General features: G+C 35.5%; 1 protein-coding gene across 3 annotated transcripts in view; it reads right to left on the minus strand.

Moving 5' to 3' along the window:
* The window catches only part of LOC115440660 (pyruvate kinase), a 28,582-nt gene extending 7,832 nt beyond the window's left edge, over positions 1-20,750 (minus strand). The window contains exons 1-6 of one of the 3 annotated variants that reach the window (XM_030165061.2): positions 20,596-20,750; positions 10,452-10,584; positions 9,212-9,435; positions 6,741-6,963; positions 6,340-6,446; positions 4,273-4,419 (exon numbers count right to left, since the gene is read on the minus strand). In XM_030165061.2, coding sequence (XP_030020921.1) covers positions 4,273-4,419; positions 6,340-6,446; positions 6,741-6,963; positions 9,212-9,435; positions 10,452-10,584; positions 20,596-20,628 — 867 coding nt within the window. In that variant the 5' untranslated portion in view covers positions 20,629-20,750. Of the gene's footprint in view, positions 1-4,272; positions 4,420-6,339; positions 6,447-6,740; positions 6,964-9,211; positions 9,436-10,451; positions 10,585-19,943; positions 20,087-20,595 lie in introns of those variants that run through there. The other 2 variants (XM_030165063.2, XM_030165062.1) reach the window with 2 other exon arrangements.
* Positions 20,751-21,066: the final 316 nt, after the last annotated feature.

Here is a 21,066-nt window from a genome sequence, read left to right on the forward strand (position 1 = left end):
ATTGGACCGAGTCCCTACTTATATATACCCTACACCGGGATACCAACCAAAACCAGCGGTTGCCTTATTCGGCGCATAATAATAATATCAGCCCTATATTATATACTTGCCCGCTGCTGAGCACTGGCCTCCTCTACTACTGAGAGGGATTAGTCCTTAGTCCACCACGCTGGCCTACTGCGGATTAGTAGACTTCACACAACTTCGAAAATCCTATAGAGAACTTCTCAGATGTGCAGGTTTCCTCACGATGTTTTCCTTCACCGTTAAAGCGAACGATAAATTCACAAAGAATACACACATGATATTAGAAAAGTCAGAGGTGTGCGCCCTTGGGTTTCGAACCTGCGGACATTCGTCTCGGCAGTCCGCTCCACACCCAACTAGGCTATCGCCGCTATTCGCGCTATTCGGCTTATTCGGCGCATACAGGACGGCTACTAGGAAAGGTCCCAGAGCCTTGATTCCTATACCACTCGTTTAAGTTCCCGCAACGCATTCCTAACTCCTCTGATAGTCAGTGAATATTTCAAAGTTATCAATTAATCCTTTAAAAATCATAGGTATGATGCCGTACTGATTGAAAGAAACCTTTAGGTATCTTGGTCTCTAAACAGCAACAAAATAGTCTTTGCCAAGCAGAGCTATCACGTCATACCCACATCACTCAGAACATTACGTAGATACAAAATGAGAACAGAACCGGTGTTATCCGCACCTCATTGGAATGAAGCTCGCGAGTGCAATTCTGCAGGATTGTATATGTAAATTGGCACCATCCGCCCATTACCAGCGGGACGACTGACCGTTGCAATTTTGAGGCTATCATGTGGTCATGTGATTTAATGTGAGTCGTTTATCGAATTGAATAATCAAAACTATTGGATAACTACCTACTTTATTCTGTAGGTAATGGATGTTATTAAATCAAGCGGTTGGTAAAGTCACTGTATGGTAGTCACCGATGCTGTCGACATCCTTAGTGTCAGAGGAATTATAGACAGAAGTGGTGGTGATCTACATCATCATCAGCCGCATGATGTGCATTGCTGAACATGGGCCTCGCTCAAAGATTTCCAGATCGACCTATTGGAAGTTAGACTTAATCCAGGGCGATCTCCTGCGAGTTTTAGGTCATCTTTCCATCTAATATGGTATCGATTTTAAATAAGAGATATGTTTCGCGCCTTTGGGAATCTCACTGATCGTCGAAACGCAACAGTGTAGCTAACAATTGAATATGCAATTTCGAAAAGGGCACATCTCATAAACATTATATTCAGATCTATATCCAGAAATGTATGTATAATAACAAATAACAACAAAATTTATATATTTTTTTATTATTAATTGAACCCAAATTCTAACACAAAAATATTTTTTCCTACACTACTTTAGAAAAATTCCATTTCCTCAATTTTTTACATTTTCGGATATGCGCTTTTACGAATTTCATATTCAATTATAATTCACGTCGATTTTCCATAATGTCGTAGTACGATACTGCTCGAAACAGGTCAACATTCAAAACTAACCTAGATTTTCCTCCATTTAGATTTAAAAACATTAGTACGGAGTGTACGTTCAAAAATACAAGTTGTAAAAAATAAGTAATTATATTAGTTTATGCCTTAGTGTGAAGTCTACCAATCCGCACTAGGCCAGCGTGGTGGACTAAGGCCTAATCCCTCTCAGTAGTAGAGGAGGCCCGTGCCCGATAGTGGGACAACTATATAATACAGAGTTATTATCTATATATATATAAAAATGAATTGCTGTTCGTTAGTCTCGCTAAAACTCGAGAACGGCTGAACGGATTTATCTTATCTTGGTCTTGAATTATTCGTGGAGGTCTAGGGAAGGTTTAAAAGGTGAGAAAAATTCGAATAATTGCCGGGAAAATCCTCAAAACAGCATTTTTCTATTTCCCATACAAACGTTTTCTAACTAATACGTAGAGTCAATTTGAGCTTTATTGCTATTGTATAAAGTTCACTGTTGTTTAAGCAATGTAGGTGTGTTCCTAACATTAAAGCAGTGTGCGTTGGAGCACAGAATATAATAATGTAATGTCGCGTTCTGAAACTCAACAAAAGTGATATCGCGGACCCGACTAAATTTAACAGTGACAAAATTTAATATATCATTAGTTATTTGGTTAGCTTCACGATATTATTTCTTTTGTTTTACTTTAAAATGCATGTTTTCGTTATGGACAATTTTTGAGCTACTTTTGCATATCTATACTTATAATAAATCTGTAGAGAGGTCAATTCTGTACATGAAATATATTTCCAAAATAACTGGGGGTGATTAGGGATCGATACTGATGCCAAAAATGCAATTAGTAAAATTTTTGTCTGTCTGTCTGTATAACCGTTATAGAAACAAAAACTACTCGACGGATTTTAACTTAACTTGGTACAATTATTTTTCATACTCCTGAGCTGGTTATAGTATACTTTTCATCACGCTACAATTAATAGGAGCATAGCAGTGATGGAAAATGTTGGGAAAACGGGAGAAGTTACTCCATTTTTAAGCTTCCGTCATTTCGTGTGCAACCTTAATGGTTAAAAGTTCATTCGATTTCACCAGGATCCCATCATCAGACCCTGACTGGACAATCGGACCACCTGCATACCACCATAAATTAAAAAACATCCCGACAAATTGAGCACCTTCTCCATTTTTGAAACCCGAAATCCACGCGGGCGAAGCTGCGGGCGGAAGCTAGTCTAAATATATATAACTCAAAGGTGACTTGGCTGACATAGTAGTGATATATCAACCCACAACCCAAACCACTGGATGGATCGGGCTGAAATTTGGCATGCAGGTAGGTGTTATGACGTAGGCTTCCGCTAAGAAAGGATTTTGATAAATTTCACCCCTAAGGGGATAAAATAGGGGATGAAAGTTTGTATAAATCTTCTTAGATTTCGACTGATTAAACTGAAATTAAAGATTAGAGCTATTATGATGAAGACTTTCGCTTAAATAGGATTTGGATAAATTCAACCCCCATGGGGATAAAATTAGTTTGAACCTATCAGTACCGGGAAAATATGTAGCAAGACTTTTATCATACAGTGGACTTTTATCCCGGAAAACTCCTTCACGCGGGCGAAGCCGCGAGCAAAAGCTAGTTATTATATATGCCTTATTTGTGTATCCGAGTACTAAAGAGACCTTCAATTCCACACAATCTCCACGACAAAGTATCGGTGGAAATGTTTGACCGAAACGACCTCTGCGATAAAGCTCAAAATAGCAACATTTCCTGCGCACCGTCTGAACATTTGTGTAGAGATGTACAACTGAAGCTAAGTCAATACCCGACGTGTTTGTTTTTATGATTGCGTGTGGCATTATTTAATTTAGTTTGTATTTTATATTTGAGGTTTATGTGTATGTGGAGTTTAAAATTATTTATGGCGCGTTGATACGAGATTGTGACAATTTGAGAATGTGATAACTCTACGTAGTAATATTGAATCAGCACTCTCTTTAATTCAAATTAAATTAAATTAATTCACTTCTAATCCTCTATTACAATTACATTATTTTTTTTTGCGGGTTTGGTAAAATGAATCAACTGCAAATATAGAGAATGATGCATCCACCCATCCATCCACAGTAGAGTGGCGACGAGATAGAGTATAGAATTTAATTTGGTTTTTTGACAAGGTATTTATGCCTCGTCAATCGATTATTTATTCCGGCATGCCTTTCTACAATCGATAATGCTAATGTAAATAATAAAAAATGTATGGAAATAGCATGCTATCGATAAATCTATCGTAAGAAATATGTCATTATCATACATGACCTTAGCGATAACGATTGATGAGACATCTTGGCTACGGTTTCTGATAAACTCAGGCTAATTCAGAAATGCGTCACATTTTCGTGAAACCACCAGTTTTTAGTGCGGTGGTCGCTATCCAAGCGGATAGAAATAACCTGCCACCAGCCTATATCTATTATTCTTTTCAGTTCCCACAAATCCCATCTAAAGTAAGTGGCTAAATAACTTGAGCACTCTACCCAGAGAAGACCTTATGGGAAATTCTGGCTCGAACCGGGAATTGTGGCGGTCAGATCAGTTGAAGATGGTCTCAACTGATGACTTAGCTGAGCTTTTTGTAGCTCACCACCTCGTTAACCAACAGTCAGTCCCATCACAAAGTTGCACGAACAAACAAAAAATCCCTAACTATACATTAGCGCAAGTTATACATACGCCGTTTATTATAGGAAGATACTCACAGCAATGATCTCGTCGAGGTTGACCATGCCCTGGTGGTTCTCGATCTTGGAGATGATCTTGATGTTGCGTCCCTTGTCGCCGAGGATGGAGCGGATCTCGTGCAGCGCCGCTCCGTTGCGGATGAACGACGCGAAGATCATGTCCACCTGGTGTACCAATATGATAGAGGTATAAGATGGAATAATTAAATTTAGTTCTATAATTATAATTCATTTTAGAACAAATAAACACCTCACGTCTATAAAGATAACCATAAAGGTTTAGGTAGAAGTGTTACCCCGGGGCCTACTTTTCGCTATATGTGTTCGTTGCCGTTTGCTAAGGGGGCGATCCTATCGCCATATTGGGCAGACATTCCGAACTCAGGGCTGATACTAAGCAGGAAAACCAATATTACTTTGCCCTACCCGGTATTCGAACGCGGGACCTTAGAGCGGTGGACGGACCAGGCACGCAATACATCTACGCCACTGCGGCAGTTGATGCTTTTAGGTTTGAAAAACTTTTTTTAGAAATGAGCAGTTTAAAAAAAATTAAAGCTTGCAATCTTGTAGACTGCAAGCAGTCCAAGTAGGACTTTAAACCTGGGGCTAAATATGAGAAGAGGGTTCGATTCTCCGTTATTCAATGGCGCCAACTGATTATATCGACAACTAATTATTCAAATTTAAAAGTAATATAAAAAGAAAAATTATGGGGAAAATAATTATCGTATGGAAAATTTTAAGAACTGGTATTGAAAATTCATGAGAATTATGATGTTAAGAAATTTCTTCAAAATAATGAGTAAATATTAATTATTGTTCTGTTGAAATTTGATCGTAAAATAACAACGATAATTCGCATGTCAACCACGAGGTTTCAGGCATACCATCATGTTTACGGCGTGCTATCATAGATTAGGTACAAAGTTTTCACCGACCCCACTTAAATGTAATCAATTTATACAAGAACAACTCGTAGTTATACCTAATAAAACAATGAGTATAGTAAACAAAACTGTGGTGATAGAGTATTTCATTATCACAACGCAAGGTCGATGCCGTTGACGTTTAGGGTTCGCGTACATTTATCGCTTTGGTCTCAAATCGGCATCTTCTTAATTGTTTAGCGGATAGGTCGCCGCTGTAGAGGAACAGATGGTTGCGTTCCTCTATGGAAGGGAAGATTTCCAGTCAGGCAGATGTTGTGCCTGACCGGCCGCGGTCCCTCTTATGGAGGAACGTAAGCATCTGTTCCTCTACAGTGGCGGCAACCTATATGCCGCTACAATTGGAATCGTTAAAAAAATATACGTAACTTGTTTCTAAAATCTAATTTAGATAACTTTATCACCTATTGGTATTATAGAATAATAACACGTTCAGTGGAAATTGGTAAAGGACAAATATTTTTTTAAAAACTGCATATTCTCAACAAAGTTTATATTGCGCCGACTCTGTGTTAAAATATCATCGTCGTGTTAGAAGCTGTAACATGGCACTTCTGGTGGTATCCCACTGTGAAATAGTTTACCATAGGCAAGGCGAAACCTCAGACTTGTAAAAATAGCATCCGGTTTAAGTGAATAGCATTTTACTGCGAGCCGATTAGTGTGCGTCGACCTTTACACTTTCTGTGACGTAACATCAATACTATGAATTGTTTGTGATAATTTTATTTGAATCCATAAATAAAACACGTGGTTTTATTGCCAGCGGGAATGTAAATCATTCGATCACTAGCCGAGTTGATGATTTCATGATCTTAGCTTATCTTAATCACGCTACGCCGTTAGGCTCGATAAAACGGTATAAAATGTTTTATGTTGTATATCAGAATGTAAATTTCCACCAACATAATGAGAATATTATGTTGATTATTACCGGAGCGATATGTATTGAATGGTAGTTAAATACAGATCACCTTTTTAAATTAACTTAAAAGAATATTCTGAAAAATATTTTTTTTATCCTTATATGTTCTAAATAAGCTGACTTCAAACGCGAGACTGATTAGCAAGAAATTTTCCAATTAATATTTTTTAGGATAATTTAGTAATTATTTAGTTTTATATGAATACTTACGCCTTGTTCAACGCCGAACAGCAAGTCGGACTTGTCCTTTTCCGACACAGCGGGCAAGTCGACGGGCAGGCCGGGGAGGTTCACACCCTTCCTTGAACCGAGCATACCTGGTGGAAAAAAGAAACAAATATTTTTTTTTTTTTTGGGACACAATAAAACCTCCTTCCCGTCGATATATTCCCTTTTATAAGAAAACAATAGGTAAGTAACATATATTATTATAAACCCAGACACCATCATTAGCAGTATTTCGATTCATATTCGTCATTTATCCAATTTATCAAACTTTGCCAGAAAACTTCTGGACCTAATCTCCCTTCTAAACTACTGGTACATGCGACAAAAGTAAAAAAAAAATTTTTGCACCCCCTAAACAACCGCCCGCCTGACGCCTGACTCACCTCCATTCTCAATAGTGCAGGTCAGGGTATCAGCACTGGCGGACTGGCAGATGACGGAGATCAGTCCGTCGTCAATGAAGATCCTGTTGCCAGGCTTGACGACGGTGGTGATGTTCTTGTAGTCCACGTACACGGTCTGCGCCGAGCCGCGCTCTTGGAACGACGGGTCGGTCGTTAACTTGATGGTCTCGCCCTTCTTCAGTTCCACTTCCGCTGAACCGCCCTGGGGAATTTCATGGATTATATACAGGGTCATTTTGACATCGCGTTACTAAATTGAATCACATACTTATCTACTTGGAAATAACACTTTACAATAAGTTATTTGAGCCGTGGATGTAAAATGAAAAGTGTAATTTTCGAACAAAATAAATATTAATAAAAAGTAATTTTAACTTTACGCAACATCATACATTCAGTCAGAAATACACCCAAGCACACGCCATATTCGCATTAAACTACAAAATGATCATAAAATTTGAAAACTAAAGATTTTTCGAGAAAATATTAGTTATTAATGGATGATTTTTGGCACAATGTTAGCAAAGGTGAAGACGAGTATGTGGTTTCATTTAGTAATGTCAAAATGACCCTGTATGTGCAGCAGTGTGTGGTGATTATTGTGTTCCGGTTTGAAGGACATTGTAGCCAGTGTAACTACTGGACAAGACTTAACACCTCATGTCTCAGGATGGCGAGCGCAATGGAATACGAAATAATATTTTGTAATTCAAGGTGTTGGATGATGTCTTTACTGTTTATGGACGGTCGTCTCGTCATACAGGATTTGCGAGAGGTCACAGTTGTGTAGATACAAAATAGTATGAATTGGTAAAAACAAAATGATCAGTATAACGATGCGAGTTCGAAGTGAGTTACAGATATTATAAGCTAATTTCACTGTCATGGTTGTACCGGGTAAGTAAGTCAGTACATTTTAGGGTTTATTTTTAAATCTTTATTTTAGGAGCTTGGTCATTATTTCGCGACTATGTCGCTTCGTACGTCCACTTTTATCCGTGCCTACTAATGAGTAAAATATTTATTTGGGCATAAATTTAACACAACAATAAATTCCTAAAGAAGCGGCGATAGCCTAGTTGGGTATGGAACGGACTGCTGAGAGGAATGTCCGCAGGTTCAAATCCCAAGGGCACACACCTCTGACTTTTCTAAAAAAAATCATGTGTGTATTCTTTGTGAATTTATCGTTCGCTTTAACGGTGAAGGAAAACATCGTGAGGAAACCTGCACATCTGAGAAGTTCTCTATAGGAATTTCGAAGGTGTGTGAAGTCTACCAATCCGCACTAGGCCAGCGTGGTGGACTAAGGCCTAATCCCTCTCAGTAGTAGAGGAGGCCCGTGCTCAGCAGTGGGCAAGTATATAATACAGGGCTGATATTATTATTATAAATTCCTAAAGCAATTTTTAATTTTTTTACTAATAGAAAGCTACACTCCCACTACTTTTTATGCCAGAAAAATATTTATCACCGGAAAACTATATCACGCGGACGAAGCCGCAGACAAAAGCTAGTAAATGATAAAAATATTACGTTTCTACACTTTTGCGCAACATTAAGCCTTTGTCTGGTACATTGACACAAGATTACCCCACGTCCGAAATCGGTGAACATTTTTCTCACGTGTACACTTATAGTGATAACAGACGTAAAATATTATCAGACATTCGTTACGTTCTGAAATTCCGTATTTTATCTGACTCATACATTTCTATTACTAATTGTTACTAGAAATATGGTGTAATCAGAACTAAGCGCAATCATTTTCGAGGGATTAATTTACGTGTTGAGGGTTGAGTCTAAATTTTAAATATGCGAAGCTTAGTATAAAATAATTAAACTACTCTTTTAAAGAATTTTGAAAAGCATAATATCTTCTTTTTGAGTCGGACAAGAGCAAAAAGACTATGTTCACATACTAATCACGCCATTATAACCGAAGGTGTAGACAGAGGCGCAACTAGTACACTGATTTTTCCACCGTGATAGGGGACGAGAGACTATCATATCAGGCACGAATTCCAGACTCCGAGCTGATAGTGAGTAGAACCAAATATCACTGCTCGACCTGAAAATCGAACCTGACATCTCAGCCCTACAGTCGTACCGTGACAACTGCGCCACCGAGACAGTCGAAGATTGCCTTTGATTGAAGAAGCCATTGGGAATAATAACTGTTGTAATTTTATATTAAATAATCTACTAATTCTACCTACAAATGGAGTTGTAGTCTTCGTACTACTACATCAACAGTCTAACTTATAAACTTGTGCTTAAGAACTGCTTAAATAGCTGTAAAAAACATCACCGGTTCCTAGTTTAAACCTTATTAAGAGACAAGATGGCGGGTTTTGGCTTACAGCTGATCGAGTAAATTTGTGTTTTAACTAAGCATAGCTTTGCGAAATTTTTATAAGACTGTATCTAAAATGATTCACAATACTCACTCCTTCCAGCAGACCAGTCCTGATCTCAGGTCCCTTGGTGTCCAGCGCGATAGCGAGTGAGAACGGGGCGCCGATCTTCGCGCTGTAGTTCTTCTCGGCCTCGCGACAGTTGCGAATAGTCTCCGCGTGGTACTCGTGGGAGCCGTGAGAGAAGTTCATGCGGGCCACATTCATGCCAGTCTCAAGCATTTTCTCAAGCATGGACACATCGCGGGAGGCGGGTCCTGCGAGCAATTGTAGTAAGGATATCAAAAAAATTCGACGTACTTTAATAGTCTAAAATCTGGACTAGCTAGAAATCAAATGAAGTTCTGGACTGCCAAGATGTCTTAGCGGGGGATTCTTTGAAGACGAAGTGCTCAAATTATTTCATCAACTCCAGTGTGCACTGGGTCTCAACGTGAATCAAACAATCTTTATCTATTCTCAATTTCTGTAAAGTTAGAGCATACGTCATATGTATACGATTAAAATTGACAATATGTACTTTTGCTGTTTAATTTTTAATAAAAAAACATTAAAACAACACCGAAGTGCATGTGATTTATAATTTAACACATATCTACAAATCATTGTCGTTTTTTTGTTAGCAAATTAGATGTGTAAAGAAGTCATCTAGCAACTTTTCTACGATATTCTTGATTAAATCGGTTACACAAAAACACAAGATAAGTACATCGGGGCCACTCACCACTGTACTAACAATTATCAGATATTTTACATCAATAAATAATAATACTACTGCCAGCGATAAGGTTTAAGGACCTCAGACATAAATAAACGTTTCAACCCATACTTATAAGTCAAAAAGTAACTCTGTTACGCTCTCACAGCTGAACCACTATACCGATTTCAATGCAACTTAGTACGTAGATAGTTTGAGACCCTGGGAAGGGCATAGACTCCTTTTTATCCCGCGAAAATATATAACGGGAAAACCTCATCACGCGGGCGGAGCCGCGAACAAAAGTTATCAATATACTTAGCCATCGTTAGTGTTGATGTAGATATCTACACATGCCTACCAACATAAAGATTTAAAACTCATGTGGTCTTCAATTCCTACTGTTGCAAACCTTAAAATCTAACGTACGTCATGGAAGTCTCAGAAATTTAAATATCTATGTTCAATTCACTCTAAACTATCCACAAAGCTAACATCGATAGATTTCGCTAAACGTTTAATTAGATCACATTAAAAGATATTCAAATCGTCAATATCTAACTCATAATATCTCACCAATAGTACAGATGATGCCGGACAGACGCACGTACGAGGCCTTGGAGTCGATGTCGAGCGTGCACATGTGTTGCAGGTGTGAGCCCACGTTGGCAGCAGCCAGCTGCATGCCGGGCTTGTCTGCTGACCCCGCCTGAGAAAGGACAAAGATGTTTCAGTTTCTCACGGTATCGGAGAATACAATCGGAATGGATATAAAAGATTCCCAAGTTTCTGCTTTTGCTTTAACCCGTCGGAATGTGAATTAGAAAGATAAATCTGCCTGTGTAGGACTTTTAGATATAGCAGTCACGTAAAAGCTGGAATATAATGTAAATTTACGACTTATTCTAGTTACCAAGAAGTTCTTGGAGCAATATGCAAAAAACAGAAGTTTCAAATGCGTTTACAGCATCTGCAATATAGCAATAGTTCTGTAGGCACACATGCGTGATGGATGCAAGTTGTCAAGCTCTAAAATTTGCAGAATCAGCTAACTGTGATTGTTTACAAGATAAATAATGCTTACGGATGTAGATTACTGCAAGTTTACTTCCTAATCTAAACCTCGTTTTAGGGTACGTAGGACTTCGAGGCATTGGATGAACATTTTTAAATGGTATTTTTACGTACACCATGGTGACCACAATGTTACCGGTCTGTTACCCTAGCAGAGCCTGTCTTATCTCCCATTGTTTATTACAATGCCAGTCTACATAGTAATTGGATATGCACTGTTTAGTCCCTAAATGCGAGTTACGAAAATGTGTGCGGTAAGAAACATTGTAACGGCTTGACGCGAATTTTGTCGAAGCATGATTAGTGGTTACCTATCTATAGTATGAAAGAATTAAATCAATGTGTGTATAAACAAGGAAATTTCAAGAATTATGTATTTAAGTGTAAAACTTTCATAATTTATATTATTGAATTGAAAAAAGACGCCAACAAACTAGTTGATGCCTACTTCAAATATCCGCAATAAAATAATTTCAATGTAATGCTGTTCTTAACAATATTGCGTATGATAAGTAGTGATAGATCATGAAACTGCATCATAAGCACTTAGTGCATCAATGATAACACTAATAGACATGACCTTGAATCCATCATTCTCATCTAATGTGAACTGACAGCGGCCACTAACAACTATGTAGATTTAATAGGGTGAAGGCTGAACTGCAAGTCAGATAATTTATTGATCGAAAGCTATAAAAATCGAACCAGAGTGATTTTAATACGACAAAAAAATTACACACTGCATTTTTTATAAGTAAAGTCTTGTATGTAAATTATGTTTTACAAAAACATTATGACAATAAATAAAGACATCGGTAAGAGTCATTTGTAATGTGGAATTATTGGATTTGGTAATGTTTACTGCCCATTATTTTAGAAAACTACTTCTATGATTATATACTTCGTTTTACAATTTGATGGCCCGAAAAACATTTATCATTGTATCTCAAAAGAGGACCGAACCTCTGCGTGCTCACTGATGCACGGAGGGAGACACGATTGATCGCTCCCTCTCCAAGTTGAATTCACGACACTCGAGGGCATTGAACCTATGCTAATAATATTAAACAAAATCCAAAGTGAAGGACGAATGCATAGATATCCTATTTTCATAATTCTGAATATCAAAGATACTGTAGATTTGGCTAAAGACTAAGATATCTCAGAACGATATCTGAAACAAAAAATTCTGGAATGCAACTTTTATGTACGGATGTTGTAAAACCAAGTTTTTCATTTTGTACAATGCATTAAAACACAGCATTACTATTGTTGTCGTAAATAGTAAACAACAATGAAAACAAGTATATGGACCTGCATTGTAGAAAAAATACAACGAAGCTTAAATAAAGATAAAAAAAAGCATTAAAATATTAATTAGCTAACTAGTATTTAGCTTTCATTTACGATTTTAACTATTCCTTACGTCAAAAACAATTAATATGACTAATAATCCTTATTATGACGTAGATACGTGTAGTTGTTTAATATTCCTCTGGAATTTTTCTATAAGTAACCGTGGAAACGTCCTGCCGGCACAAAACGAATTGTTACACCGGAAAGTTCCACATTTGTATGGTTTGCCGAGCCATACAAATGCTCCAAAACAAACTCACTTGACCGGCAAGTTTATAATAATAATAATAATAATATCAGCCCTGCATTATATACTTGCCCACTGCTGAGCACGGGCCTCCTCTACTACTGAGAGGAATTAGGCCTTAGTCCACCACGCTGGCCTAGTGCGGATTGGTAGACTTCACACACCTTCGAAATTTCCTATAGAGAACTTCTCAGATGTGCAGGTTTCCTCACGATGTTTTCCTTCACCGTTAAAGCGAACGATAAATTCACAAAGAATACACACATGATTTTTTAGAAAAGTCAGAGGTGTGTGCCCTTGGGGATTTGAACCTGCGGACATTCGTCTCGGTAGTCCGTTCCACACCCAACTAGGCTATCGCCGCTTAACTGAAGTGTTAATCAAATATCTATATTTAGTGCTTTGACGTAAGATTTGCTTTCCTTTGCTTTTACAGGTCATACCTAGCCGATCCTTATTTATATCGATCTAGAATCTAGCCTCATTTCGCACCGTCTGCACTGCAGTGTTTTTCGTGTTAATAAATTTTCCTACGCAGTTATTGTCGCAGTTTTTCTCATTTCACCTTGAATCGTTATAAAACAGTCACGGTTATACTTAGTTCAGATAATTATTTATATTAGTACGCTATATGGCTAGAGAGAACTATAAAGGACCTCATAAATACAATGTTTGACTTCAACAGTCGTATTTCGAACAGTTTTTTCATAACTGCTCACCTATTACCATTGTTACGTCTCAGAGCAAAAGGGACTTGAGCCTAGTAGACCATCTTACTATCTTCTATATTTTTGAATTTCTATCCAAGCCGAAATAACCATAATAGCCATCTGGCTATCATCTGATAAGAACAGATTTACAGATGACCTAACGTTTTTCTCAGCAGTTGCCCGAGAAGGTAATAATTAACAGTCAATTAATATGTACCAGCTAATTACAGAACATAACTCGTCAGAACAAGCCAGTATAATAAAAAAAAACATGACATGTAAGTAGGTAATAGCTTATTCGAATTTCGTTGTACAAAATACAGGTATATACCACATGTGCATATTAGTTAGAAGTTCAAACTTTGAACCTGCACATGTGGTAGGTACCTAACACTCGTGATATTAAAATGCAATAGAGCTTGACACCTCAGAAACGCGATAAGCTCGTCTCCTCTTCTATTGTACGCAGTCTACATACTGACGTATGAAAACTATAATACGTACCTACGTTTCTCAAACGACTGCTTCAGAAATACACTATTGAAAATACTGCATATTTAACTGCTTGCGTCACTTTTACGTGAAAAGTGACATTTTCGTTAGCAATTTCGATAGAATGTAACAAGTAGAGTCAACCTGGCGTAAATGGCAATTGCAGTTAGCAAAAATGTATTCAACGACGACGTATTTGGCACTTAAAACGTTATGCTGTACAAACTTATGTTTAACTGATTACAAAGTGAGCGAATGCAAACCATACTTGATTTACCTAAGCCTCAGAAATAAATATGTATTTTTTTATTGACTTGCTGAGCCAGACATTAGGGTTCCTTGATGATCTATTAACTAAAGTTGCACTCAAATTCTGGATATAGTCATATTGTTGAGGATAAATTACGAATTTAGTAAGAATTTTGGTCAGATTTCTGCTGAGTGTCTCTTGTCTTAAAATGAAGGGCAGAAGTTGGATGAGTAGAGCCTAAGAACTAATGGTACTTAATACAATAAAATTAGACCTCCTTAGGAGTGTCACATGATCGTAGTATAGATGCTCATCCTGCTTGAATTAGTGGCGTGGGTGGGTTCATAGACTAATATATAATACTGGAAATAGACTGGCAACTCTCAGTTTGAAATTTCATAACGTTGAGCGACATCTGGACGCCATACAGGGAAATAAAATAAATATACCTATGCATGTATATGCATATATAGGTTTCTAACTTTCAAAATAATATATTTAATTCTATGTCGACCCATCGGTAGAAAAAGTCGTAATTGTAAAACACTGGTTCTGAGTAACAATTTTTGGAATATAAAATGCTGTTATGTAAATAACAAATTAGGAATTTATTTTATTAAGTGTCAGAATCAGTGTTTTGCAGATAAACTTTGTTCTACGTGTGGGTCGAAATGTAATGGTTTGACCCAATTCAAAGATAAATAATACAATAGTATATTTTAAACTAATTTATTTCTTTTACACATTTATTAATACATTGTCTGATGTTCCGGCACATTATGTAAAATGTTTTACAAACAACACTACACTGATATAAATAGTTCAAATTTCTTATAGAGGGCCTATCTAATGTATGTCACTAACACTTACACAAACACAGTCAATAGGTATTTCTTAAAGACGGAAGAACTGAAGCTCAATTCAACGTAAATATACAACAAAAAACAAAAATCACAAGAAAATGCGCACGAGTACACAAATTTACCGACAGAAAAATATCTTATGACGTTTATTAGAAGTTGCTATTGTTTGTTAGCAGTAAACTACTATAAAATACTAAAAATATTGCTATTCGTCCAAATTTATTTTAAAATTATAAGTATTGTAGATAACTTTTATAGGAAGTAATAAAATTTATTTTTAAAGCATAACTGCTTGTTTAGTTCTAGCTTAAATAAAAAAAAAATACCAGAATTATCAAAATTTATACGTACTAAAACTAACATATAATGAACTAGTCACACTGAGAAAAGATATTAAGAAATTAGTGCCATGTGTAGGGGAGAGATGGCGCTTATTCTAAAAAAAAATAATTAGTTCGAAGTTACCAGGGCATGGGTGGGTTCGTGCCGTTTGGTGCGGACCTGAAATTTGCCGGCCCTATGCACCGAGAGCAAGAAAAAAAAGCCGCTCCTTCTAGCTACTGGGTATATGCGATAAAAGTTAATTTTTTTTAGGGTTTTATTTTAGACACAGCCCACTTCGGGTGAATTGCTCCTACCAACTATGCTACTGACTTCATGACTATGGCGTTAGTGCAAAACACCTAAGCATGCTGCAGAAATAATTGGGTTTATTTGACACCTCTCAAATAGCAAAAATCTTCTAAGTATAATACGAAAAATACTATACATTTATAAATTTAGTTCTAAATCTTTTCCAAAAGCACTTCCATTGCATTTTAGTTGACAAGTCCATCTATCAAAATCAATAACTATTTTTCAATCATCATAATCTAATTAATCTATAAAATATTGTTCCGTTACCAGCATAGCTATAATCTCTCCGAGTCAGGTTTGTTTTATGGCAGAAGTGATAAATGATAAGATACTTATTCAAACCTGTTATAATGTTATTGATATTGAGAATTAATATTGTTCCTGGTGATACCTTACATGGCGATAGGGTCACCTATATAGACTGGAACTCAATAGACGTGGCAAATGATGTAAGTTGATAGAGGACTTTTATGTGCATTCATTAAACCCAATATATGTTGCCAGATATTGGGAATTTCAAAAGTTATTTAGCTTTATGTAAATTATTTTATCGATGAATACTTCCTTTTAATTGGATTTGTTCCATATTATCGGGAACAATTGAGTAAAAGTGGGTGGACCAATTTGCCTTTGCCTATCTCTTTAGCAAAAAAAAGTGTTAGTGTGTCAGTACAAATTATAATTTATGCACACTTAATAAGTTGTGTCATGTTTCTGCAAATTATCATCTATAAATTTATTTTATAAGCATATTTTATGCATGATATGGAAAATTAGGCCATTTTGTATTTATGTTAAATGCAAATAAATTACATATTTACTATTAGTACAGTAAGTAGTAAGGGGGCCCTACAGATTGCTGGACAGATATAACTCAAATAGCTACTAAAAACTGGATACTCAAAGCAAAAATCAGATAGCACTAGTAACAGTGGGAGAAAGCCTATAACTAAGGCTGTTTGATCATTATTATTAAGTAGGACAAATCAGGCAATTTAGGTATCAGATACCCTTGGATTTGTCTGGTTGTACAACTGCATTGCAGTATTTTTTTAAAGTCATCTTTTTCTATATAAATGATTCAGTATTGCTATGAAAAAGGTTTACCAATGTTCATAGAACTGTTATTGGATAGGTAATCTAAGATAAAATAAGGTATTAATTTGTCTATTCCAAAAAACATTGCAGTGGAAAAATAAATGCAAAAAAGTGATGTTAAGGCTTTGTAGAGTATAACAGTTGTTGCAGCTGTTAACTGTTGTGCAGAGTACTTAGTACATATTATAGTTGGTGTAGATTCCTACTTATATTTGTTACTTATTTTTTTAATACAATATATTCAGATAATAAGTAAATATTAGAATTTTATAAATATGGCAAATTATTTTATCTACTTAATATTAATATAAAAATAGTGCTTTAAAAAAACTGTTCTATATTTTTTAATTTTAGAGCCTATATACCTACATAAAGCAGGCAAATGCAATGCAACGTGATGTGCAAAAATTTAATAACAGCAAAAAAAATTACTTATGTAACAAAAACAGAAGAAGGCGACAAGTCAAATGCATTATATAGAATTATTATTTAAAAATTAAACAATAAGCATAGTATGGTCACATAATGACGCTACGTCCGACTACGAAACAGATGTTATTTATTCAAAATGTCACGTACAACAGGTATAATTACGAACTCCAGTAATGTTAAATGAGAGGTAAATCAACGAAATTAAAAATTACCAATACGTAATGTCAAAAAATATAATTTATCACACTTTTTAACTGATACAGGGCAAAAACCGGCGAAACAAATTATTGTCAAGGTAACATTTAACATGACAAAACGTTATAGTTCACGTAATACACACCAAAATAGAATTTATAATGCATTACCTCCACTTTGCCATCGTAGACGGTCGGATAAACCATGTTTAAAATATTTTGATGAACAAATTTTTCACTAAACACCGCGTGAGTTCGACTCGGCGGCTTTCGTGATCTTGAACTGCCCTTCCGAGTGAAAAACTGAAGCCCGCAGTCGCGGAGGACTGCGATTTGAGTTGCGTACTCGATGTGAACACAGAAACGCGAGCGCGCGCACAACGTCGCCACTGCCACCGCAGGGTAAGTAAAACCACGGAAACTAAATATTCGACCTATTTTCACCCCACAAAAATGTCGGTTGTAATTTTGACACGATCTATTGCAGTTATCGATCCGTCCCTTTTGCTAACCATCAACTAGATTGTTGTATTCTAATTTTAACATTTGAAATCTTGCCAATAATTTCAGCCAAAGCCCATATAGATGCGAATCTGGTCCAGTGACTATTTATTTAATTGTTATCACATCCAAGTTCTCGGGCGGAGTTTAGTATTTTTGTATTGGATCAGCTGTTGAGGACTGACAGACAGTTTGTGAATTAATGTTACCGCCATTTCACACACCGGAAGTAAAGTTCAATTGTGTTATAGACATTTCCTTATCCTTTGTTTTGATGTTTGCCAACATTCCACCAAAATTACTGTTCGCTGTAGTGTCCCAGAGGTGAATTTAGAGAAACAATATAACACTGGTAAATATTCTTTCCAATGCTAATTACCTTTTTTAGTAAACTTCGTAATTAATTCTATTTGGCTATTGACCATTCTATGATTGCTTTATATTGCACATGTGAATGTGAATAAATCGTGTAAAAAGTAAAATTATGAAATCAGTATAAAACTGGAATGTTCATCGAATTTAAAATGTACTAAAAAAAGTTTTCTTATCCTTTTTTTTAACCCTTTGAAGATAAACTTGTTAGTTTAGATAATATTATTAATTATATAAAATTCAAAGTTCCATTTACAATAATAATAGTTCAGACAAGTTGTAAGGGCCCTGTCACACCAAGATCTAGTAGCTAGTAGATAGATAGTAAAAGTTACCAGATGGCAAATAAATAAAGGAGGCTAATCTGGAATCGCCAATCTATATACATAACATTACAGAATGTGTTATAATAATGAATGATTTTTATTGATATTCTAATACAATAGTACCATCATATTAGTAACTATTAACTATATCTGAGTTCATATTATTTTACTTTTATCGAGTTTAGTTTTGCCTTTATAATTCGATATAATTTAGTAATACTGCATACTACTAATCACCAAACCAACATTTTAAAATAATTTATAGCAGATAATGAATAGTTATTATCAAAATTATTTTTTTTTATTTATGACTTGAGACTGAAATTCGTTCAAAATTTTCTTCACGTAGTGATAGATATCTAATTTTTGTGAGTTCTCACAGCAAGCAGGGTTAAATTTTGAACACTTGGACCGATATTTTGGGTGACTAGTTTATCTCTGAGCTAGTTCACGTCAGATTTATTTAAAATAAAAATAAATACACTATAGTTTATTAATTATGAAAATATTTGTACGGGCACGGTGACCCCACTGCACCTAACGGTAAGTGGAGTGATGAAAAAAAACTTTTGTTTTTTGAGTAACTATTCATTTGGAGACAAATATCGCCTTATTTCCCCGGCCTTCCCTAGAAAAAGTCGTCTTTTTGAGTAACTAATTATTTAGAGACAACTATCACCTTCGTCCTCCCCTAGAATTAACAGTAACGCCGATGAATAGCGCACACCATCATAGTCTGAGACAGGAAAGACGTACATGACTTCACATCGCGTAAGCGTTGTATTGCTTTGGATATCTGTAGTTTTTAATATATAGTTTAAACTTCATAGGAGGTTCTTAATTATATATTTTTTGCCACAAAATAATTTTATAGCTCTCAGTGTGACGACGCCTTAAATACCCCTTACGTACGAAGCAACGTAATCGTATAGGAATGAATCATAATTTGTAATCACTAAGATTTAATCTTCATAACCTTAAATAAATAGAAAATATTTGTTCATAATATCTCTAATAATATTGTATACTATATCTTTTACCTTTATATTCAAAATGGACGTAAATATCACGTAATTTAGATGTAGTTCATTTGTAGGTTATGTGGACAAACTTTGATTTAAGAGCGCTGTATTACTGTTATTTAGAATATAATACGATTCCTATTTATTATGTTCTTTAAGTATAAAAACTGTACTGTTTGGATGCATTCGAATAATTTTACTCAACTTATACCATTAAATTCATCGAAGGCCGGGTGGCAATTTGATCTTGAGTTTTCTTGGGTGCAATAAATTAAGACCCGGCCACATATATCTTGTATGTTAAATTTCATTAAGGACTATCGTTTGAGTGTTTCGGAGTTAACTAACTTCGACTTAAAATAAGAATGATCTAAAAGCAAAGTAGGTCGATAGTCGAGAAGTGACAACCGAATGATCTAGGAAAATATTCAATATTTAAAAACAAACTAATGTTCCTACATAAAAAACACCATTTGTATAAAATTAAATACTCACAAAAGCCATTATGAAGTGTTATTCACTTGTGATAAGGACACAAATCAATTAAAATATATCGACAATATATTATACTATCAACGGATACAGTTTATAGTTTGACAGTAGTTTAACTGCATTCAAGGACTTCTAGAGGTCAGGCCAATGTCATAGACAAGCAACAGGTCATGTAGCTATTTTAGGTTGGCCACCATTATTTTACCGGTGAAAGTAAAGAAAGGACGAAAATATTAATTGGTAAATTTTAATAATGCTTTAGTTAGAATTTAGTGGTTTATAAATAATGTAAATTTAGCCTTACGTTAAAAACATGCTAAAATCAAAATACATACGTTTATGCATAATTAAAAGTAAGTATTTAGATTACAAATTTCGACCGTTATTTTCAAGTGTTTGTAGGTAATGACACTATTTATTTATCTATTAAATTAATAACAATACGTAAGGACATTGGCAGAATTGTCGTATTAACGATACAGCCAAACAAAATAAATTGCATTGGATTGGATATAATATGTATATAATATAAACATTGTATGCGTTTTCTTGTGCTAAAATAGGCCTCCCAAGAATATTTAATTAAAACAAATGTTATTTTCTAGCTGAAAAAAATGTCTAGATTGTTAAAAAAAATTAAGTATATAAAACTTACGCTACATCTGCCTCTCTTTTCTATTGCCTTCATTTTTCACGCGGGAATAACAAAAATAAAATATTCACACGCGCAAACTCACACCGAAATCAGTAGTGGTTGTGGTCTCGGTTCTCCGACGTTTATCTCGGGACTGATAAAAAACAGACATACCCTCTTATCTTCATCAACTATCAATAAGTCACCTACGAATTGCGTCCACACTATCTCTTATTTGTTTTAACTTAACTGTGCCCATCTTATCACAAGTTCAAATATACATTTCTTGGTTTTATATTAATTAGGTATATCTGGTAGGTTCGCAGGGGTCTATTAGTTGCATGTGGTGGTATAAATTTGAAAATGGAATAAGATATATTTTTTAAGTTTATTCATTATGTTTTTTGTTGGCAGTCAAAAGAAAAATTAACAGCTGCAATTTGCTTACGACTTATGGTTTTAAGAAAATGTGTAATTTCAATATATATTTAA

This window comes from Manduca sexta, chromosome 20, assembly GCF_014839805.1.
Source record: "Manduca sexta isolate Smith_Timp_Sample1 chromosome 20, JHU_Msex_v1.0, whole genome shotgun sequence".
Classification (NCBI taxonomy): Eukaryota; Metazoa; Arthropoda; class Insecta; order Lepidoptera; family Sphingidae; genus Manduca; species Manduca sexta.